Below are 25,017 nucleotides of genomic sequence, written 5' to 3'. Positions count from 1 at the left end.
TTCATTCCTCAGGGTTATTCCTGGACCTATCAGAGTCAAACTGCCAGGTTTAAATTTCAAACAATGCTAGGCAGAAAACTGTCAGTCACCTGGTACATTCTCAAGGGCAACATCTCTACCAATCAGCACTTTCTTCTCATACAGTATAAACAGTTTGTTTTCCCCTTATATTGGCACTCTTGAGACATGTCCTGATGAGTTAAAGACGAAAAGCTTCGTCATGTTTCTTTTTCCAGCAGTACTCAAGTTCTGCACTCCCAAACGACAACTTAAACGTGCTCGGAGGTGAGAAGTTGCGAGATTATACAAAATAGCAAAAAGTTTCACCTTTTTCATAAAGAAAATGTATATGACATTTGTGCAGTCTTTTCCCCCCATACAAAATAAGTGAACTTACAAAGTCCTTATCAAGCTTTTCCAATTCCTGTTTATAGCTCTTCATTCGGGTGCTGAACAGACCACGGCTCTGGAGTGGTATCTCCCGTACCTCAAGGTCCATTTGTTCAAGCTGTATTCAAAATTAATGAAGAAAAATATGAATTTGTTGTGATCATTTTCAAGCAAAACTTCTTCGAGGTAGAGGTTTGATTTTCAACTGCAACTATAATTAGTAACCAGTCACCTTGATCTGATTTTCAGCTGCAACTATAATTAGTAACCAGTCACCTTGATCTGTACAAAGTGAAGAATGATCAACCTTGCAATATAATTACATAGAAGAAAAGTCGCAATTGCTCTTTAATTACTCCATAGAATTGAGAGGAGTATTTTAATTAAAAGTATTTTCTTCTGCTAGTTCTAATATTTTTTAAAGCACTGACTCGTTCCTCAGGGTAATGCCTTGACCAATCAGGGTCAAACTGCCATTATTTACATTGCTTAATTCAATTTGTCGGATAATTCAATTCTTTTGCTCAAAGAACATTGTCAAAATATGAGGATGATGTAAATATGAATAAAAAATGTGAGAATCTGGCATATTAATATGAATGAATCTCAGTTTGTTAAATCTCTGTCACCCAACAATCTTTTCACTTACATGATCACATTCCCACACATACCAAAACCTAAGCACTCTGCCAAAACCAGATTACTCTTCTAATATTGATTCTGCCTCTAAACTGTTTAAGCTCTACTTTTTGTAAGAAATGTTGCACAGAGCATGATTCTCCTCAGGGTTCTGCGCAAATGAAGCTATCAATTAACAACCATCTTGTTCTGTAGCTGAAAGAAAGACAAAACTTTGGAACTATTTGCTTTTGCCTCAACTGAGGTTTTCCTTACTTACTTTCACCGTTCTAAAGTTCATGACATCTACTCCTTAAAAGGACAAGTTGATCGGACAGTTCACAAGGAAACAGACTCAATAACCATGTGATACTTTAAGAAGGCTGTTAAATGTGATCATGATGCCCCCGGAAGGTAGGGAGGTGGAGGTAGTGATCGCAATGGATGCAGAAAAGGCTTTTGATCAGGTAGAATGGGACTATCTGTGGGAGGTACTGGGACGGTTCGGATTCGGGCGGGGCTTTATCGACTGGGTCAGGTTGCTGTATCAGGCTCCTGTGGCAAGTGTACCGACGAATAGGACAACCTCGGACTATTTTAGACTGCACCGGGGGTCGAGACAGGGATGCCCCCTCTCCCGACTGTTGTTTGCGCTGGCTATAGGGCCGTTGGCAAGAGGGGCTGGAGAGGACTGGTCCGTTTGGGGGGGGGGGGGGGGGGGGGGGCGGCACAGGGTGATCTGCTTCTGTACGTTTCGGACCCAATAGAGGGGATGGAATAAAACATGTGTGCTCTAGGGGAATTTGGCCGGTTTTCTGGGTATTAGCTTAATATGGGAATGAATGAGATGTATGTGGTCCAGGCGAGGGGACAGGAGAGGCGACTGGGAGAGCAGCCGTTTAGATTAATAAAGGGAAGCTTTAGGTACCAAGGCATCCAAGTGGCACGGCAATGGGACCAGCTGCATAAATTGAAGCTGGCCCGGCTAGTGGACCAAATGAAGGACGGTTTTCGGAGATGGGACGCGCTTCCGTTGTCGCTGGCTGGGAGGGTGCAAACGGTGAAGATGACGGTCCTCCCAAGATTCCTATTTGTATTTCAGTGTCTCCCCATTTTTATTCCATGGTCTTTTTTTAAGCAGGTCAACAGAGTGATCACGGGCTTCATTTGGGCGGGCAAGACCCCGCAAGTAAGGAAGGTACTGCTTGAGCGGAGTCAGGGACAGGGCGGGCTGCCGCTGTCAAATTTTAGCAACTATTACTGGGCAGCTAATATCGCCATGATCAGGAAGTGGGTGGTGGGGGAGGGGTCGGCATGGAGGCGGCTTCATGTAAGGGCACTAGTTTGGGGACGTTGGTAACTGCGCCTCTGCCATTCCTGCCGGCACGGTACTCCACCAGTCCAGTGGTAGTGGCGGCCCTGAGAGTTTGAGGCCAGTGGAGACGGCATGTGAGAGCAGTGGGAGCATCGGTTTGGGCCCCAATGTGTTTGCCCCGGGGAGTATGGACGGGGGGGGGGGGTTCCGGTTAGGGCGGAGAGCGGGGATTGAGAGGATGGGGGATATGTTTATAGAGGGGAGCTTTCCGAGTAGGAGGGCGTTGGAGGAAAAGTTTGAGTTGGCGAGGGCAAACAAATTCAGGTATATCTGCAGGTGCGGGACTTTCTTCGTAAACAGGTGTCAACGTTCCCGCTCCTACCACTAAGGGGGATTCAGGACAGGGTAGCTTCCAGAGGGTGGGTAGGAGAAGGGAGTCAAAGCCCCTGAAGTCAGAGACCTGGCTATCGGACATGGCTAGCTTTCTGTTTGGAGAAAATCAAGTTCGCCTTGAGGGGGTCACAGTTAGGGTTCACCCGGAAGTGGCAACCGTTCGTCGACTTCTTTGCGGGAAATTTATCGTCAGCAGACCGGGGGGGGGGGGGGGGGGGAGTAGTAGTTTAGAGTAGGGGGTCAATAAGGGTGGGTACTGTACGAAAGGTAAATGGCTTTTGCACTATGTTTATGGTTTCATGAATGTTGTTACTATACCAAAAATACCTCAATAAAGTGTTTATTTAAAAAAAACATGTGATACTTGTTTTCAGCACCAAAGATGGCTTGGCGAAATTCAACTTGCTGACATTCAACTGGAACAGAAAATCTGGATTTTGTGTTTGCATTAACATTAAAGCAAACTGCCAACTTGGGAAGCAATTGAAATTCTTTAATTGCAGTAATTTATAATTTTAATAAAATTCTGACATTCAAATTAAAGTACCAATTTTTCACTCTCTGGATTCAAATTAATGTAACAATTCTTCACATGGAACTAACATACATGAAATGTGCACTACTTCAGAATATCAAACACAGTTCTTACCAATTCCCGGGCTTCTTCCATCTGCTTTTCCACATTTGCAACCATACATTTCTTGTCATCTAGAGAACAAACAAATGAACATCCCTCATCAAATTACTATTCCAAAATGATTAATACAAGATATTTAGACATTAATGGTTGAAAGAAAATCACTTAATTTAACAATGACATTTGATATATGGAGGATAGTAAATGGACAACTGTGGAATACCATTTCATCCCTTAAATTATGAATACAGGTTCTTGCTGCAAGTGAAGAGAGCACCATTCACAACGGTTTTGTATATGCAATTTTTATATGCTCCATTTAAAAGGTAACTTATTTTGAATTTAGAACTTTTGAGCAAAGCACAGATATCAAGGATACATGATGAGTACAATCTCAGACCATTTACTCCACAATAATCTGCTAAATCTTGAGTCAGTTAAGCAGCTGCACCACAAGTTAAATTCAAGACAAATACTATATTGCACCATCATATATAATCAAAATATATCATGTACTTAATTTAAGGTTAGAGTCATGATGTAGACTAATCTGAATTAAAGTGATGCAGATTGCAGAGTTCAATGATGCCTCAGCAAAACTATTTTGACAGCGCCATTGTGATGAGCAATGATGGATTTCCAATTAACAATAGAGAAAATATGTCCGTGATTGTGATCATATGTAATACACATAGGTTGTAGTTAACATAAATATTATGGGTAAGCCAAATGAGCTGGTATATCCAGTCATGTTCCCTTGCAGGTTCTGATAGTCGCTTGCTGCAGTTGAAATAACCTTTTCTACACAAGGCCTAAAGGGACAATAGTTCCTTATTCCTTAAAGGGACAAAAGTAAAATATTGCAGATGCTGGAAATCTGAACTAAAAACAGAAAATACTGGAAATACTCAACAGGTCAGGCAGCATCTGAGTTAATGTTTCAGGTCAATGATATATCATCAGGACCGGAAAACGTCAGAGATACAATAGGTAGAGAGGCCAGGATTGGGACGTAGGGTGGTGAATGAATAAAAGGGAACTGCTGTAATAGAATGGAAGGTCGAAGTGATTAAATGACAGAGGGGATGATGATAAAAGACAACAGCAGCATGACTTGCCAGTTTTTAATGCTCGATGCCCCGTCCAATGAAGGCAAGCATTCCGTATATTTTCTTGACGACCTTGTCCACTTATAAGAACAAAGAACAAAGAAATGTACAGCACAGGAACAGGCCCTTCAGCCCTCCAAGCCCGTGCCGACCATGCTGCCCGACTAAACTACAATCTTCTACACTTCCTGGGTCCGTATCCCTCTATTCATGTATTTGTCAAGATGCCCCTTAAATGTCACGATCGTCCCTGCTTCCACCACCTCCTCCGGTAGCGAGTTCCAGGTACCCACTACCCTCTGCGTAAAAAACTTGCCTCGTACATCTACTCTAAACCTTGCCCCTCTCACCTTAAACCTATGCCCCCTAGTAATTGACCCCTCTACCCTGGGGAAAAGCCTCTGACTATCCACTCTGTCTATGCCCCTCATAATTTTGTATACCTCTATCAGGTCTCCCCTCAACCTCCTTCGTTCCAGTGAGAACAAGCCGAGTTTATTCAACCGCTCCTCATAGCTAATGCCCTCCATACCAGGTAACATTCTGGTAAATCTCTTCTGCACCCTCTCTAAAGCCTCCACATCCTTCTGGTAGTGTGGCGACCAAAATTGAACACTATACTCCAAGTGTGGCCTAACTAAGGTTCTATACAGCTGCAACATGACTTGCCAATTCTTATACTCAATGCCCCGGCCAATGAAGGCAAGCATGCCGTATGCCTTCTTGACTACCTCCTCCACCTGTGTTGCCCCTTTTAATGACCTGTGGACCTGTACTCCTAGATCTCTTTGACTTTCAATACTCTTGAGGGTTCTACCATTCACTGTACATTCTCTACCTGCATTAGACCTTCCAAAATGCATTACCTCACATTTGTCCGGATTAAACTCCATCTGCCATCTCTCCGCCCAAGTCTCCAAACAATCTAAATCCTGCTGTATCCTCCGACAGTCCTCATCGCTATCCGCAATTCCACCAACCTTTGTGTTGTCTGCAAACTTACTAATCAGACCAGTTACATTTTCCTCCAAATCATTTATATATACTACAAACAGCAAAGGTCCCAGCACTGATCCCTGTGGAACACCACTGGTCACAGCCCTCCAATTAGAAAAGCATCCTTTCATTGCTACTCTCTGCCTTCTATGGCCTAGCCAGTTCTGTATCCACCTTGCCAGCTCACCCCTGATCCCGTGTGACTTCACCTTTTGTACCAGTCTACCATGAGGGACCTTGTCAAAGGCCTTACTGAAGTCCATATAGACAACATCCACTGCCCTACCTGCATCAATCATCTTAGTGACCTCCTCGAAAAACTCTATCAAGTTAGTGAAACACGACCTCCCCTTCACAAAACCATGCTGCCTCTCACTAATACGTCCATTTGCTTCCAAATGGGAGTAGATCCTGTCTCGAAGAATTCTCTCCAGTAATTTCCCTACCACTGAAGTAAGGCTCACTGGCCTGTAGTTCCCGGGATTATCCTTGCTACCCTTCTTAAACAGAGGAACAACATTGGCTATTCTCCAGTCCTCCGGGACATCCCCTGAAGACAGCGAGGATCCAAAGATTTCTGTCAACGCCTCAGCAATTTCCTCTCCAGCCTCCTTCAGTATTCTGGGGTAGATCCCATCAGGCCCTGGGGACTTATCTACCTTAATGTTTTTTAAGACACCCAACACCTCGTCTTTTTGGATCTCAATGTGACCCAGGCTATCTACACACCCTTCTCCAGACTCAACATCTACCAATTTCTTCTCTTTGGTGAATACTGATGCAAAGTATTCATTTAGTACCTCGCCCATTTCCTCTGGCTCCACACATAGATTCCCTTGCCTATCCTTCAGTGGGCCAACCCTTTCCCTGGCTACCCTCTTGCTTTTTATGTACGTGTAAAAAGCCTTGGGATTTTCCTTAACCCTATTTGCCAATGACTTTTCGTGACCCCTTCTAGCCCTCCTGACTCCTTGCTTAAGTTCCTTCCTACTTTCCTTATATTCCACACAGGCTTCGTCTGTTCCCAGCCTTTTAGCCCTGACAAATGCCTCCTTTTTCTTTTTGACGAGGCCTACAATATCTCTCGCCATCCAAGGTTCCCGAAAATTGCCGTATTTATCCTTCTTCCTCACAGGAACATGCCGGTCCTGAATTCCTTTCAACTGCCACTTGAAAGCCTCCCACATGTCAGATGTTGATTTGCCCTCAAACATCCGCCCCCAATCTATGTTCTTCAGTTCCCGCCTAATATTGTTATAATTAGCCTTCCCCCAATTTAGCACATTCATCCTCGGACCACTCTTATCCTTGTCCACCAGTACTTTAAAACTTACTGAATTGTGGTCACTGTTACCGAAATGCTCCCCTACTGAAACATCTACCACCTGGCCGGGCTCATTCCCCAATACCAGGTCCAGTACCGCCCCTTCCCTAGTTGGACTGTCTACATATTGTTTTAAGAAGCCCTCCTGGATGCTCCTTACAAACTCCGCCACCTATGTTGCCACCTTCAAAGATCTGTGGACCTGCACACTCCGATCTCTCGGACTTTCTATATTCCTAAGAGTTTTACCATTTACGGTATATTTCCCCTCTATGTTAGACCTACCAAAATGCATTACCTCACATTTGTCCGGATTAAACCCCATTTGCCATTTCTCTGCCCAAGTCTCCAACCTATCTACGTCCTGCTGTATCTTCTGACAATCCTCAACACGATCTGCCACTCCACCAACCTTGGTGTCATCCACAAACTTACTAATCAGACCGGCTACATTTTCCTCTAAATCATTTATGTACACCACAAACAACAGAGCCCAAGCACCTATCCCTGTGGAACACCATTAGTCACAACTTTCCACTCAGAAAACTTACCACCTCACCTTTGATCCCTTTTGACTTCACCTTTTGTACCAGTCTGCCATGAGGCACCTTGGCAAAGGCTTTACTGAAGTCCATGAAAACATCCACCACCCTCCCCTCATCAATCATCTTTGTCACCTCCTCAAAAAACTCGATCAAGTTAGTGAGGCACGACCTCCCCTTCACAAAACCATGCTGTCTATCGCTTATGAGTCCATTTGTTTCCAAATGGGTATAAATCTTGCCCCTGAGAATTCTTTCCAATAATTTACCTACCACCGATGTGAGGCTCACTGACCCATAGTTCCTTAAACAGCGGTACCACATCTCACCCGGAGCCAATGAGGATACAAATATGTCCGTCAAGGACCCAGCAATTTCCTCCCTTGCTTCCCTCAGTATTCTGGAATAAATCCCATCTGGCCCAGGAGACTTATTTACCTTAATATCTTTCAAAAGACCCAATGCCTCCTCCTTTTCGATGTTAACATGATCCAGACTATCCACACACCCTACCCAAGAATCAACTTCCACAAAGTCCCTTTCTTTAGTGAACACTGATGCAAAGTATTAATTTAGTACCTCGCCAATTTCCTCTGGCTCAACACATAGATTCCCCCCTATAAGTAGTCCAATCCATTCTCTGGCCACCCTCTTGCTTTTTACATATGAATAAAACACTTTGGGATTCACCTTAATCCTACTTGCCAATAGTTATGAACATACTGAGAAAATAGGTGGAGGGAACCAGACCAGAATGTCCCACAAATCCCACAAAAAAGGCAAACAGGCAAACCTACATGGGATCGATGTGAGTTCTCGTAGTAATGTCTTTCATTTGAAGGAAGTGAGTGGCGTCCAAGAAGCGGTTGTTCAATGCAAGAACAAGTTCAGCCAAGCCAAGGTGGGTGTTGGGACAGGAGGGATGTTGGGGACACCAACCAACGAAAGAGAGAGTCTCCAGAGTGCACTGGTGAAGGACTGGAGATGTTGAGAAATTGGATGCCCAGTGTGAAAAAGGACATATGGGACAATTGGAAGCTATTTAATGATGCATTGAAAGAGTGGCAGGTATAGATGGGAAGACATTGGACAAGGGGAGAAAACAAAAGTCAAGATAGGGAAAAAAAATCAGTTCAGTTGACCAAGAACAGCCTGTAGCAATAGGTCTACCAAGGTACTCTTGTTTGAGGATTATATATTTTAGAGTTTTTGAGGAATAAAACTTTTTAAATTAAAATATCTAGATTTTAATTTTCAGAGGTCCTCAGTTGTGCCTGACCTAACAAGGCAAGAACAACCAGTATTTATGAATCAAGTAGAATTTATTAAGCAAGGTGTTATATATACTTAATTTTTAAAAAACATTAGGGGACTTCCGGTGGCGGCTGTGAGGGAGTACGTCGCACATTTGGTGGCTCTCGCTCCGGTCGGACTTTTGGACCTTTCCCACCGACATTTTCGTACTTTTGAGCGCTGGATCTGAAGGCATAGGCACTCAGGCACTGTCTCCAGATATAGGTGTACGGAATTAAGAAGCAGAAAGAATCGTAAACAGTTGAAGAAGTGGGCAAACAAGGGCAGTGTGGAAGCTGCTGCTGAGGACAATATGGCCGATGTCTGGACCCCGGTGCAGACAGCCCAGCCAACAACAGGGCATCTGCTGAAGGTCATCCAAGAGGGCTTCACCGCGTTGAAACAGGACAATTTAGACCCGATCCAGAAATCAATCGAGCGCCTGGGGCACAGGCTTGATGCCCAGGATCGGGCGATCCAGAAGCTGCAGAAGGTGCTGGAGGAGCACCAAATGGTGGTGGAGGTGGAGATGGGGAGGCTGAAAGACCAACAAAAAAGGCTTCTGAGAAAGGTGGAGGACCTGAAAAATAGGTCCCGTCGGCAGAATTTAAGAATCGTTGGTCTCCCGGGTCCCGTCGGCAGAATTTAAGAATCGTTGGTCTCCCGGAGGAGGCTGAGGGAGTGGATGCCGCCGCGTATGTGGCAGACATGTTCCAGAAGCCGTCTTCCCTCGCCCCTTGGAGGTGGACAGGGCGCACAGAGCGCTGGCGAGGTAGCCGCAAGCACCCGCACCCCCCCCCCCCCCCCAACCCAAGTGATGGTGGTCAGGTTCCACAGGTTCCTGGACAAGGAGCGGGTGCTACGTCGGCCAAGCGCATGCGGAGCTGCAATTGGGACAATAGTGTCTTGCACATCTACCAGGACCTGAGCGTGGAGGTGGCCAGAAGGAGGGCAGGTTACAGGCAAGTCAAAGAGATTTTGTTTAAGAAGCAGGTGAAGTTTGGGCTGCTATACCCGGCGCGCCTTTGGGTCATGCATGAGGGACAGCACCATTATTTTGAGGAGCCCGAGGACGCGATGGACTTCGCCAAGAGAGAAGGGCTGGTGCCGAACTGAGGACTTTTGGACTTAAGTTAAAAAGTTACTAAGCGATGTTTACATGTTTTTCTTGTTTCTTGTTTTTTTCTTCTGTATTTCGGGTTTCCGTTGGAAAAGAGGGAAGTTAAGGTATTTGGTGCTGGGGGCTTTTTGTGTTCTGGTCGGGGTTAAAGGGCCGGTAAAGAGGGCACGTGTGTTCGCACATCTGAGGGCGCTGAAGGCGGACGTAATAATGCTTCAGGAGACTCATCTGAAAGTAGCTGACCAGGTCAGATTAAGGAAGGGCTGGATTTGCCAGGTCTTCCATTCGGGGCTGGACACTAAAACAGGGGGGGGTCGCGATTTTGGTTAACAAACGGGTGCAATTTGAGGTGGGTAGCACAATCTCGGATGGGGGAGGCAGATTTGTCATGGTGTGTGGCAAGCTCGAGGGGATGAGGGTAATTTTGGTCAGTATGCCCCAAATTGGGATGATGTGGATTTTATTAAGAGACTGCTGGGGAAGATACCTGACCTGGACTCGCACAGGCCGATTATGGGAGGTGATTTTAACACAGTCCTTGACCCCGGCCTGGACCAGTCGTGTTCAAAAATGGGTAAGGTGCAGGCAATGGCAAAGGAACTGAGGGGGGTCATGGAGCAAATGGGGGGGGGGGGTTGACCCATGGAGGGCTAGTTGGCCGACAGGGAAGGAGTTTTCGTTCTATTCACATGTTCATAAGGTGTATTCCCGAATTGATTTTTTTCCATCATGAGCAGTGATTTGCTGGCGGGGGTGACCGACGTAGAATATTCGGTGATCGTTATTTCGGACCATGCTCCACATTAGGTTGATCTGCAGGTCTGTAAGGAAAGCTTTCAATGCCCTCAATGGAGGCTAGAGATCGGTCTGTTGGCGGACGAGACGGTGTGTGAGGGTGAGGAAATGTATGAAAAACTGCCTGCAGGTCAATGACACAGGGGAAATCTCAGCTGTGGTGCTCTGGGAGGCACTGAAGGCAGTGGTGAGAGGGGAGCTGATCTTGATTCGAGCACATAGGGACAGGACGGACGGGGCAGAAACAGACCAACTGGTGAAGGAGATTTTACAGATAGACAGGAGGTATGCGGAGACCCCGAGGGCAGAGCTTTTAAGGGAACGATTAAGGCTACAGAAGGAGTTTGGGGTGTTGTCCATAGGTAAGGCAGTAGAGCAGCTTAGGAAGGCCAAGGGGCGCGATCTACGAGCATGGGGAGAAAGCCAGTAGAATGCTGGCACAGCAATTGAGGAAGAGGGAGACTTGGTAGGAGATCCAGCAGGACTGAACAAGGTGTTCAGGGACTTCTACAGTAAGCTTTATACCTCGGAACCCCCCGTGGGTACCCCGAGGGTATGAGGCGCTTTCTGGATGGACCGACCTTCCCAAAAGTGGGTAGGGGGTTGGTAGACAGATTGGGGGCCCCGATTAGGACCGAAGAAATATTAGTGGACTCGAGGGCCATGCAATCGGGTAAAGCCCCGGGGCCGGATGGGTGTCCGGTGGAGTTCTATGAAAAGTTCTCGGAGATAGTGGGGCCGGTGCTGGTTAGGGTTTTTAAATGAGGCAAGAGAAAGAGGGGTTTTACCCCCGACGATGTCACAGGCCACCATCTCCCTGATATTGAAACGGGACAAAGACCTGGAGGCATGTGGGTCCTATAGGCCGATCTCTCTGCTCAATGTAGATGCAAAATTACTGGCCAAGCTCTTGGCTGCTAGGATTGAGGACTGTGTGCCGGACGTTATTATGGGAGATCAAACCGGGTTCGTCAAGGGCAGGCAGTTGGTGGCCAACCTAAGAAGACTGCTGAATGTGATCATGATGCCCCCTGAGATTAGGGGGGTAGAGGTAGTTGTGGCAATGGATGCCGAGAAGGCTTTCGACCGGGTTGAGTGGGACTATTTATGGGAGGTGCTGGGACGACTTGGGTTCGGGGAGGGCTTTATCGATTGGGATAGGCTGCTGTACCAGGCTCCGGAGGCTAGTGTAAGGACGAATAGGACGACGTCTGACTATTTTAGACTGTACCGAGGGACAAGGCAGGGGTGCCCCCAATCCCCAATGCTGTTTGCGCTAGCAATAGAGCCACTGGCACTTGCCCTGAGAGCTTCTAGGGGTTGGAAGGGGCTGGTACGGGGGTGGAGGGGGGGTGGAACACAGAGTTTTGTTGTACGCCGACGACCTGCTCTTATACATCACGAATCCAGTGGCTGGGATGGATGTAATCATGGGAATCCTGAGGGAATTCGGCCGGGTCTCGAGGTATGAACTGAATATGGCAAAAAGTGAGTTGTTTGTAGTCCAGACGAGGGGCCAGGAGGGTCGGCTGAGGTCCTGCCGTTTAGGTTAGTAGGGGACAGTTTTAGATACTTAGGGATACAGGTAGCGCGGGACTGGGGCCGGTTGCACAAGTTGAACTTATCTCGGTTGATGGAGCAAATGAGGGTCGAGTTCCGGAGATGTGATGCGCTCCCACTGACACTAGCAGGGAGAGTGCAGACAGTTAAAATGACGATCCTCCCGAGATTCCTGTTCGTCTTCCAGTGTCTCCCCATTTTCATTCCACGGTCCTTTTCTAAGGTCAATAAATGATTATGGGATTTCTGTGAGCGGGAAAGTCCCCGCGGGTGAGGAGATTGATGCTCGAGAGGAACCAAAGGGAAGGAGGCTGGCGCTGCCAAACTTCAGTAATTACTACTGGGCGTGCAACATAGCTATGATAAGGAAGTGGACGGTGGGTGCGGGGTCGGTTTGGGGGCGGATGGAGGCCGCTTCATGCAGGGGCACCAGTTTGGCAGCCCTGGTTACAGCACCCCTGCCCCGCTGGCACGATACTCCACCAGCCCTATAGTGGTGGCGACTTTGTGGATCTGGGGCCAATGGAGAAAGCACGTGGGGGAAGTGTGAGCATCAGTTTGGTCCCCAATTTGCGACTGCCCCGGGGAATATGGACGGTGGGTTCCGAACATCGCCGAGGCCTGGGATTGAGAGGATGGGAGATCTGTTCTTAGAAGGGAGCATCCCGAGCATGAGGGCGCTGGAGGAAAAATTTGAGCTGGCGAGAGGGAATGATTTCAGGTACTTGCAGGTGCGGGACTTTCTACGCAGACAGATTCCATCCTTCCCACGCCTGCCACTTAGGGGGATCCAGGACAGGGTAGTGTTCACTGGATGGGTGGGGGAGGGGAGGGTCTCGGATACATATAAAGAACTTATGGGGGCGGAGAAGACGCAGACCAAGGAGCTGAAGCTTAGGGAAGAGGAGCTCGGGGGTGATATAGAAGAGGGCTTATGGGTGGAGGCGCTGAGGAGGGTTAATGCGACTGCAACATGCGCTAGGCTCAGCCTGATCCAATTCAAGATCGTACACCGGGCCCACATGACAGTGGCCCGGATGAGTAAATTCTTTGGACTGGAGGACAGGTGCGCCAGATGTGCGGGAGGTCCAGCGAATCTTCTGGGCATGTCCAAAACTCAGGGGGTACTGGCAGGGATTCGTGGACGTTATGTCCCGGGTACCAAAAATAAGGGTGGTAATGAGTCCAGAGGTGGCAATTTTTGGGGTGTCGGAGGATCCGGGAGTCCAGGGGGAGAGAGAGGCCGACGTTTTGGCCTTTGCTTCCTTGGTAGTCCGGCGACAAATTCTGCTGGCATGGAGGGACTCAAAGCCCCCGAAGTCGGAGGCCTGGCTATCGGATATGGCGAGCTTTCTCGGTCTGGAGAAAATTAGGTTCGCTCTGAGGGGGTGCCATTTATCGACTTCTTCGCGGAAAATTAACCGTCGGGGGGGTCGGGGTGTTAGGGTAACGTAGATTAGGGGGTTAGTTAGGCGGGTCCTTGTGGGAGGAGAGCTGGTTTTTGCACTATGTTGATTGTTCTTTGCACACTGTTTTGTATTGTTGTTGTTTAGTATGCCAAAATGCTTCAATTAAATTGTGTATCAAAAAACATTTTTTTTTTTTTTTTAAACATTAAAGACAGCATAAGGGGTTTCTTATCCCTCAAGGCCCTACAATTCTTTGAATGCTGACAGCTCAGACAATATATTTAGTCTTCCGTCTCAAAAGAAATGCTGAATTGTGTCACATTAAACCACAGGAGCATTGGTGAAACTGTTCAGAGGAAGGCTGAGTTTTCAACGTTTATCCCCAATCTGATTGCCTTCATCTCTTATTCAGAAATTGTCCAAATTAACCCCTTTCGTTGGCTAAAGATACGGTTCACCTGGTGTCACCTCATCTCTGTAACTGGAATCACGTAACCCCTTTAGGCCCCAGAGGTTACGTACTATTGTGAACAAATGATACATCGTCTTTAGATACAGATTGTAGCTAAATAAACCTATCAATAATACAAAAATGTTGTAAACAATTCACAAAAACGTGTTAACCTACTCCCATAGATACTTAGAAAGTTTGTAACAAATTTTATTTGTAATCCTTAATGGGTGGCATGGTAGCACTGCTGCTTCACAGCGCCAGGGACCCAGGTTCGATTCCCGGCTTGGGTCACTGTCTGTGCGGAGTCTGCATGTTCTCCCTGTGTCTGTGTGGGTTTCCTTTGGGTGCTCCGGCTTCCTCCCACAAATCCCGAAAGACGTGCTTGTTAGGTGAATTAGAAATTCTGAATTCTCCCTCAGTGTACCCAAACAGGGTGACTAGGGGATTTTCACAGTAGCTTTACTGCAGTGTTAATGTAAGCCTACTTGTGACACTAATGAAGATTATTATTACAAGATGTTTTCATGATACATTTGTGTTCTTTCTTACCGATTATGACCAAAAGATCAAAATAGTTGGTAAGCAAAAACCCAATTAAAATGCTTGGTTCTTGTTTAAAGATAAGGGTAAGTTCAAGCTGCTGAGTTCAACCCTTAGGAGGAAGAGGTGTCAGAGTTGGCATTCAGCCTCCACAAAGTAGAGGCCAGTTTGCCAAACAGTGCCACCCTACTCAGCAGGTATAATGACAATGTCATTCCTGGACTCAAGAGAACAGACAGAGTGCTGCAAATTTAGAGGGAGGTCGATTAGAGTGACACAGAGAGCTGGGGCGCAATTCAGCAGGCTCATTACGGCCAACTTGGTATCGGGACGAGGCTGTGACTCACGAGAGATTTGCGACGCTCGAAATGTACAGCTCATTTAAATATATGTTCATCAGATTCACCCGGCGCCCACGACTCAACTGCTGCGCCCGGGACTCAATGGCTGCACCTGGGAGACCTCGCCAGCGGCAGTTCAATACTGAGCCAGATTAAGGGGTGAAATGGAGCAGGGGCTGAGTAAAGAAGTTCCCAGGGGCCTCCCCAAGGTTTTGGGGGGGGGGGGGGGGGGGGGGGGGGGGGGAGGGGGGGGAGAAAGAGATCACGGCAGGCTTCCAAATTGGCGCTCTGATCTGCGAGGAGTCTTTCTTGTCCTAAGTGCGGCCTCAGCAAAGAGAATATCCCTGAGGCAAAAAAAAATGGCAAAGTGCTGTTGAATAGCGAGATTTTTCTCAGCGGCTCTAAGTGCGCCCAAAACTGAACATAGAAATATCTTGAGTGAATCGCGCACCAGATATATTGAGGCACCCAATGTCATGTCAACTATACCCAATTAAAGGATCTTGAGAACATAAGAGACAAAGGTATTCGGGTATATTGAGAATTCTGAAGGCAATCAAAAAATTCTGCTGTTTGAAGGGAGGCTCTTAGCCAAAAAAGTGGGTGCAGAACTGTACAAAGTGAAGGAATCTTGTGCTGAACTCACGATTCTCTGACATGGGAGTGTAAGGGGATGAAACTAAGCACTAATTGCCTAGGAACGGAGGGAAAGATTGAAGATAGTGAAAACACAACTAAGGCTAAGTTTGGAAGGGATGAGTGGGATCAGAGAAAAGTGAAGGAGAAGAAGGATCTGGGGAGCAGTTGGTATCTATGGGTAGTTGAAGCATTTGGTTATTTAATCGCTTTTGTAATTTAATCTATTCTGCTTTCCATCCCATCACTGCCCTGCCCTTTTGTTCACTCCACCCCTCCTCTATTTCCCTGCTTCCAGACTTGCTAAGAACCCGTTACATCTCCGGTTATGATGAAAGGTCATCAACTGTTTCACGCTTCACAGATACTGACTGGCATACTAAGCATCTGCAGTGTTTTCAAATAGATCACTGAGGTCCCCCAACAAGAAAGTGCATTTAAAAAACCCGAATGTGGCACCGAGAGGAATCAAACCCGAATGTGGCTCCAAGAGGAATCAAAGTGACCCATTCAGCTCCCTAGCAGGTCTAAAAATTGTTGCTAGTCACTAAATCCTCTACCTGCACGCCAATTGCCCCTCCTAATCACTTCCCTCCCCACTTCCCAGAAACTGCCTTGAGGGCTAAGCAAAAGTTGATGAAAGATGTGCCTTTGAGTATGCCAACTAGAAAAGAGATTAGATGGAAAGACGAGTTGACGATTTATGGCTAAAAACACCAACTCAAACAAGAATGAATAATAAATTAGATCATAAGAGTACTATAGGAACCAACAATACTACCAGGAGGAATGTTAGTTATAGATTAAATGAAATGTGTGACTTTGATTGAAAAGTGAAACATTTGGAACAAATAACTTCTCATTCCAAGTGAAGAGATAAAAATAGCAAAATATAAGGAAGTTTATCTTTTCACTTGGCAAAGCAGATGCACCTAATGTGAGAACATCAAGGCCTAACATGGGAATGTGGAAAGCGAATTGGAAACTTGTGCGGAAAGGGCTAAATAATTAAAGAAGACACACAAGAGCTGCCAAGTTCTCAGGGATATCAGGCTGGCCAGCTACAGAGTATGTGCTGGATGATAAAGCGTTCGGAAAAGACCTGAAGTGGCTGCAGGAAGGAAAAAATACGACTGCCATTTTCTGTTTATCAAATAATGTGGAACCTAAAAGGTGAAGTTAATGTAAGATGGTGGAAAGCAGGAACAATAATAATAATGTTAATAATAATCATTATTATCACAAGTAGGCTTACATTAACACTGCAATGAAGTTACTGTAAAAATCCCATAGTTGCCAAACTACTGCGCCTGTTTGGGTACACGGAGGGAGAATTCAGAATGTCCAATTCACCTAACAGCACGTCTTTCAGGACTTCTGGGAGAAAACCGGAGCACCCGGAGGAAACCCACGCATACACGGGGAGAACGTGCAGACTCCACACAGACAGTGACCCAAGCCGGGAATCGAACCTGGGACCCTGGCGCTGTGAAGCAACGGTGCTAACCACAGTGCCAACAATTGATACATCATTCCATGCTTGACCTAATAAAGATCCAGTTTCGATAAGTGGAGGACTGATAAGTGGAGGAGACCAGAGTCCATAAGGTTTCATATCAAAACCAGTAACATGGTCTCAACAGTGGCCAGAATGAGTGACAGTTGCAGATAAAGAAACTTCAAAAATAGAAGGGTTATAGCTTACTTTACCCTAGCTGCTGGAGGGCAGCTTGAACGAAAGGCAGTGGAGAAAATGCTACGGGCATCCAAGGTTGTCAAATATGTAGTTGTGTATCATTTAATTTACTTTGACTGATGTATATTTATAAGATAGAACAGGGGCTAATTCTTTTATTTATTAATAAAGTATTAAAGTTGCTAAACTTAGAATCTCTGGCCGAGTCCAAAATCTTACTGTACGAGCAGTAAGTATGAGCATTTATATCAGTGCTTTAAAGAAGTTTTGGTGCGCCAGTTAATTGAAAATATTGCGATGCTCCTGGGGACTCCTTGTATCAGCTAGCCATAGGAAAACAATGCCATTAGTACATTGGTACACAGTAACATAGAACAGTTACAGCACAGGAGGCCATTCAGCCCGCTGGGTCATGCCAGCTCTCTGCAAGAGTAATACAACTCCATGACCCTTTCTCCAAAACCCTGCAATTTATTTTCCCTCTGGTTCACATCCAATTTCTTGCAGCTAGATTCCATCACCCTCTCAGGCAGTGCATTCTGGACTGCAACTGCTTGCTGCATAAAAACGTTTCTCCTCATGTCACTTTATCCCCCTACATCTGATTAGACACTGTATATTGTGTAATTTACATCACAATCAATTTATAGGCTCTGATTAATTAAAATTAAAGACAATATCACAGATACAGATGGAGTGAAATGGGTTTACTTCATGGATCCACTGACCCAATTTGAAATAAGCTTTTTTTTTACATTTCACTCTCAAATTAAGATTTCAATTTGACTTCATCTAAAATTTGAAGTACCGCCCCAATCATCTAACTAAACATTTTCACAAATTCCACAGCAGCAAATAATACCATCAGGGTTGTAAAAGCTTGCATTCATCATTCTGAAGTCTGCACACAGGATACTTTCAATCAAGTATCTCTTTGGAGGAGGAAGAGGACCAAACTGAGGAACTGAGCATAAATCGGATATTATTTCATAGCTGGCCTAAAATTAATTTTGAATTTAATACAGCTTAAGTCACTTAACTGATAAAAAGCAATATTTTCAATAATTTCAGTAAATGGAACGTGCAGCTTTAGTAGCTTAAATAATAGAAATTTGGTGATTTAAAAATAATTACTTGCCACTGAAATAGTTGCACGGTTTTACTGAATGAACTGCATACTTTAAGAAGCAAGAATTCATATAGTTGGGGATTACGTTGCAAAGGAATAAGTTCAAATGAGCTACAGTTTCAAGTTGCTAAATGTTCAGACCAGATGGCGGCAGAATATCCACAAATATGAGATAAAGTTCCAGAAGTTTATTTTCAGCTTGTTCGGAAGAATGCAGGATGTCAAAGACAGAAAGTCATAATGGAATTGGGCATGGGCTGAAGCACTGACAGTGAAGAACATTTGGTCAGGATGTCCGTCAACCTGCATTTGGTCTTGTCAGTAAAATAAATAAAGTTATGCTAAACTTTTATAAACATAGAAAATCGGAGGAGCCTGCTCCACCATTTATTAGGGTCATGGCTGATCATCCAACTCAATAGCCCCCTTCCCCCCATATCCTTTGATTCCCTTTGCCCCAAGAGCTATCTCTAACCCCTTCTTGCAAACATACAATATTTTGGCCTCAACTGCTTCCTGTGGTAGCGAATTCCACAGGTTCAGCAATCTCTGGTCGAAGAAATTTCTTCTCATCTCGGTCTTAGTTTTGTCATCTTAAAAGGGTTTTCTCATATTGTCTCGGATTCCTTTGGCAATCACCGTAAGCCTGTATTTACTAAATTATACACCATTACTGTCATCTACACCATGATGTATTTACCATACACCAGGCTTTCCCACAACATTTTGTTATCTGTAGGGACTGTAGGGACATTTTGTTATCTGTAGGGACATCTCGGTCTTAGAGGGGCTGGTTTAGCACACTGGGCTAAATCGCTGGCTTTTAAAGCAGACCAAGGCAGACCAGCAGCACGGTTCAATTCCCGTACCAGCCTCCCCGAACAGGTGCCGGAATGTGACGACTAGGGGCTTTTCACAGTAACTTCATTTGAAGCCGACTTGTGACAATAAGCGATTTTCATTTCATTTCTTAAAAAGGTTTCCCCATATCCTTAGACTATTACCCCTTGTTCTGGACACACCCGCCATCAGCAACATCCTTCTTGCATCGACCCTGTCAAGTCCTGTTGGAACTTTATAGGTTTTCATGAGATCCTCCCTCATTCTTTGGAACTCCAGTGAAGATAATCCTAACCGATTCAATCTCTCCTCACACGTCAGTCCCGCCATCCCAGGAATCAGTCTGGTAAACCTTCTCTGCACTCCCTCTACAGCATGAGCATCCTTTCTCAGATTAGGAGACCAAAATTGCTCACAATATTCTTGGTGTTGCCACACCAAGGTCCTGTACAATTGCAGCAAAAAATTCTCGTCTCGAAACAAACAGTTTGCCTTCTTTACCGCTTGCTGCAGGTAGCTGCTTGCTTGCTACCGCTTACCTTCAGCGACTGGTGTATGAGGATACCCAGGTCTCGTTGCGCATTCCCTTCTCTTAATTTATAGCCATTCAGAATATTGGTAAGGACCAGCTGAAGCATCATGTTCAATTCTGAGTATATCAAACTTTAGGAAGGATGCAGAAGAGAGTTACTACAATGGGAATGTGGCTCTTTAGTTATGTGGAGGAACTGGAAAAGCTGGGGCGATTCTCCTTAAAAGAGAAGATTAAAATGATATTTGATCATGGTGTTCAAAATCATGAATCGTTTCAACAGGTTAGAGAAGGAGAAACTGCTTCCAGTGACAGAAGGAGCAGTAGGCAGAGGATGATTCTATGATATGACACAGACTTAAGGTGATTGGCACAAGAATGTCCCAGAAGGGACAGTCCCCTCAGATAACAAATGTTGTGGGAAAGACATCATGTTGTAGATGACAGTAATGGTGTATAATTTAGTAAATACAGGTTTACGGTGATTGCCAAAGGAATCAGAGACAATATGAGAAAACCCTTTTAAGATGACAAATTGTCGAGTTCAGGAATGCATTACCCAAGTTGTGGTGCAACCTAATTTGGTTATAACTTTCAAAATAGAATTGAATAAATATTTGAAGAAAGATATGGGGACGGAGCACTAGATTGGGGCTAATTGGATAGCTCCATCAAAGAACCAACGCAGTCACAATGGGCCAAACAGTGTCCGTGTGGGCTGTATCATTCTTCATTTCATGCACTCATTGTCATTTTAGTTAGTTACACTGCAGCTGAAGGTGGCCTCCATATTGTACTTTGGTTGTGCTCTCAGCTGCTTCATCCAAGCATCAAACTGTGGGAGCAATTTGTAAAAGGAAACTGGCCTGAAACAGTGTGACCAACAACTTGAAGTGAAACCTACCCCATTCAGTTTCACTTGCAGAATTTGGAGCTGAAAGTCGACGCTGGTTTGTGTTATAATGTACGCTACCTGCAAAAGTCATCATGCATACATCTCAAGAATCCAAAAACCAAGGGGATTCATCCATTTGAAATGTAAAATCATGTTCTTTGCTGATCCAACAATCCAGAACCACCAACCCAGAAACATCTAGAACATAAGCTGATTTTAAGTGGTCTCGAAATTTCATACTGGAGATTGGGGAATAAAAATACATTTTGGTCTCACAAAAGAGGGTTGCTTTAGGCCTTGAATAACAGAGTGGGGAGAGGTTAAGTAAACAGCCGCTGCTCAGGAAAATGCCAGATCCAAATGACAAGATAACAAACAAAAGTGTCCCAGAAGGGACAGTCCCTACAGGTAACAAAATGTTGTGGGAGAGACTGGGACATGATAATACATCATGTAGATGACAGTAATGGTGTATAATCTAGTAAATGAAGACGTTAGTTCAACGTAGAGAGGACAAGATAAGTCCAATTATTTCCAGGAGTAAAACGAGGGAGACATGTCTTTCTCTCTCCCTCTCTATAGAGGGATCCCAAGATCAATTGTAGCATCTATACACTCAGATTCTGTGTATGGCTCAGGCTCATTCTAGCTATGTGTTTGAAAACTGGGTGACCAGAAAGATGCAGCTGAATTTATAGGTTGTATGATTATTTTTTTCAAAATAGTATTTTATTGAAACAGATTTATGCTATTCAAAGCTACATGATAAAAGTAGAATAAATGCAGCAAAACATGATGACATCTGACTAAACGTGACAACTCATGACTAAGGGCTGAACAGTAATAACACGAAACACATTTTGCTTCGTACTATTATCAAAATAAACAGGTTTCATTGCCTCACACAAGATTACAAAACATGAAAAACCAAAAGGTTATTTGAAAAATCAATCCTATCCCTGCAGTTACCTTATCAAACCAACCTATTCAATCTCCTGAAGGCCAACAGTTTTAAGTAAAAGATAATTCAACACTACAGAACATTAATCCAACGTTACAAACCACCTTTACCAGTTACATTTCTCCATAAGCGATCCACTGTCACAGCACAGAAACAACTACTGTTTTCTATAGAATACCTGATAATATGTGCTCATCCTTCATAGTCTACATCCTATTCTTGAGCAGGTATTTATTAAGCTTTGTTTAAAGGTGTGAACAGTAGTTTATTTTCAAGTCTATTCTGCTGCATATTCATCCATCTATAGGAAAAACGGATTCTTCTAATATCTGTTTTCTTGAAGCTATTTCAATATTCATATCATCCATAGCTTTTAAATAGCTGAATCACATCCATCCTTGATTATCTCCTCCCAAGCAAAACCAAAATCAATTTGTGAGCTTTCCTTCATAACAAAATAGTTGACCCCAATATTAAACAGGGGGGTGTGTTAAAACATTAGGAGTCACTTACCAGTCCCTGTCAATCCTGCGTCCTTTCCTGTAATGTGCCAATACTAAACTGTTCTTTGGAACAGGTGATCAGGACCAGAGAGCAAGTGGGGACTTTATTTAACTATATGGATCGGTAATTTCAACCAGAGACCAGGGGTGAGGTGGGGAGGCGTAGTGGAGTGTTTTCATTTTGATCAGGAAAACCTAAAGGGAACTTGATCCTGGGCCAGAAAAGGCCAGATACTAAAGTTATATATCAAGATTCCTCCAAGTGCTCAGTGCTCCTCCAAAGTCCCACAAGAAAGCCTCAGTGCTCTTGATCATGGACAAATCCCTCACACCTCCCACAACCTTCCCACCTTCTGATCCTTCTTGCAGAGCTGATTCCACCCTCGCACTCCCCACTTAAGTGCAAGGAATTGTCAACATAGGTCCCTGGCTGTCGTCTCCTGCTGCCAGACACCTACGGCCCAGTTTGGTTGCCAGTCTGGCGGGAGCTGCAGCAAATTAGTTCGAATGATGTCCCTCCGTACACTTCTGACAGCCCCCTCTCCTCACCTGTATGAAAATTAAGGCGATTTGAGGCTGCTGGTCTCGAAACTCTAAGTAAACAAATTAGTGAACGCAGAAATCCATAATAAATATTTTGTTCTGAAGACTGGAAGGAAACAAGAATGTAAAACAACTCATTTGTACTACAGATATCGCACACCTATATGTATTCTATATTCAGCCTGTTTTGATTTTACAAATTACCTTTGTATTTCACGTATTGTCAATGGCTACCCATGATCATCATTTATATCTTTTCTGTACCCTACAGTGCAGAAGGAGGCATTCGGCCCATTGAGTCTGCGCCGACCCTCCGATAGAGCACCCCATCTTGGCCCACGCCCCACCCCATCCCTGTAGCCCAATCTAACCTTTTGGACACTTAGGGACAATTTAGCCTGGCCAATCCACCTAACCTGCATATCTTTGGACTGTGGGAGGAAACCGGAACACCCGGAGGAAACCCACGCAGACACGGGGAGAACGTGCAAACTCCACACAGTCACCCAAGGCTGGAATTGAACCTGGGTCCCTGGTGAGGCAGCAGTGCTAACCACTGTGCCACCGGGATATCTACCTCATACTTTTCCACTCAAATGGCCAATTAAATTTTTATGTCACTCTATAGAATGTATTCACAAGAATTATTCCAGTGATAAAGAACTGCAGCCAGGGGGATAGATTAGAGAGGTTGGCATGGTTTGCCTTGGAGAAAAGCAAGCTGAGCGGAGAATTGATTAAAGTATTCAAGATCCTGCAGCGTATGGACAGGGTAAATAGTGAGAAACTGTTCCCCCTCAAGGGAGCATCAAGAACTAGAGGGCAGAGATTAAAAATAATTGACAAAAGGAGTAAAAGTGACACGAGGAAAATAAATTTTCACCCAGAGGGTGGTTGGAGTCTAGAATGAGCTTCCTGAGAGGGTGGCGGAGGCTGGTTCGATCAAGATATTCAATAGGGAATCACATTGCTCTCTGAAAAGAAAGAAGGCGCAAAGTTACAGGGATAGGGCAGGTGTGGGACTAGAATGGTCCTTCAGTGAGCCAGTGCACACGTGATGGGCCAAATGGCCTCGTTCTGCACTGTCAAGATTTTGTTATGTATCAATATGAATAAGGCTCTTCCTCTAAAAGGATCATCATTGTGATTTGGCACTAAACTAAAGGAGCATGGTAGGTTCTACACACACTGTGAGCTCCAGCTGCTTTACTATTAGTATTGGGAAAATACCGAACGGTGTAAGGATTGAGACTTGTACATTTTGACTTTCTATATTTCCGACGAGATTAGCAATACAAATCAAGTTGAAGTGTATATGCCTAAATGTATATGTCACTCAGTAATTTCTCAATACTCATAATAACACAGCTCACAATATAGAAACATAGAAAATAGGAGCAGGAGAGGTTATTCGGCCCTTCGAGCCTGCTCTGCCATTCAGTATGCTGATCCACTATCTCACCACCACACTCCCACACTCTCCTCATACCTCTTGACACCTCATGTATGTAGCTCTAATTAATTAGTGCTTATTCATATTTTATACAATGGTAGAATTTATCGTACAGAAGGAGGCCATTTGACCCATTGAATCTGTACCAGCCCTTGGAAAGAGCACCCTACTTAAGTCCACGCCTCCACCCTATCTCTGTAACGCAGTAACCCCACCTAACCTTTTGGACATTAAGGGGCATACCATAGCCAGTCCACCTAACCTGCACTTCTTTGCGCTGTTGGAGGAAACCGGAGCACCCGGTACAAACTCCAAACCGAAAGTGCAAACTCCAAAGTCACCAGAGGCCGGAATTGAACCAAGATCCCTGGAGTGGTGAGGCAGCAATGCTAACCACTGTGCCGCCCAGTCATGTATTGTACACGAGTACTGTAATACATTTTGCAAACAAAAATGTAAATAGAATTCTACAATTTCCAAAGGCAATAGTGTAAGAATCAACAGGTACTGCATGGTTAAGAAGCTGAAATCTAATAAATGGCTACAGAAGTCACAAAGTAATTAGATTACGTCTTGATTTGCACCAGTGTTGTATTAATACATTTCTTAGGACATGCTATTTGAACTTTTATTATCCAGTGTTTAACTTGACTGACATTTGCGATGTTACTTTCCATTCTGCTTCTCTTTCACTTTGATAGTCGAGTAAAATTCGTAACTCTAAAAGGAGTAGCAAGGTAACTTTGGTGAGCAAAGAAAAACTGACATGTCACGCAGGTTAACGAGGTCCAGGTTTGATCTTGTGGTCTGAGGTGAATGGCAAAAGTTTGATGCTAAGAATGCTCTCAGAAACGACCACTTGAGGACTGGGGAAATAAATGAAATGAAAATCGCTTACTGTCACAAGTAGGCTTTTTCATAGAATTTACAGTGCAGAAGGAGGCCATTCGACCCATCGGGTCAGCACCGGCTCTTGGAAAGAGCACCCTACCC

The 25,017-nt window shown here is 44.8% G+C and overlaps 1 protein-coding gene across 6 annotated transcripts in view; it reads right to left on the bottom strand.

The window, feature by feature from the left end:
• vti1a (vesicle transport through interaction with t-SNAREs 1A) overlaps positions 1–25,017 on the bottom strand; it is a 464,254-nt gene that overhangs the window by 437,673 nt on the left and 1,564 nt on the right. For all 6 annotated transcript variants that reach the window (XM_072479372.1, XM_072479374.1, XM_072479371.1 and 3 more), the window contains exons 2-3: positions 3,366–3,424; positions 398–508 (exon numbers count right to left, since the gene is read on the bottom strand). In XM_072479372.1, the coding sequence (XP_072335473.1) occupies positions 398–508; positions 3,366–3,424 (170 nt within the window). The remainder of the gene's footprint in view (positions 1–397; positions 509–3,365; positions 3,425–25,017) is intronic.

Source organism: Scyliorhinus torazame, chromosome 16, assembly GCF_047496885.1.
Source record: "Scyliorhinus torazame isolate Kashiwa2021f chromosome 16, sScyTor2.1, whole genome shotgun sequence".
NCBI classification, from domain to species: Eukaryota; Metazoa; Chordata; class Chondrichthyes; order Carcharhiniformes; family Scyliorhinidae; genus Scyliorhinus; species Scyliorhinus torazame.
Note: the sequence above shows the minus strand (reverse complement) of the source record. Positions and strands in the feature narration are given on the sequence as shown.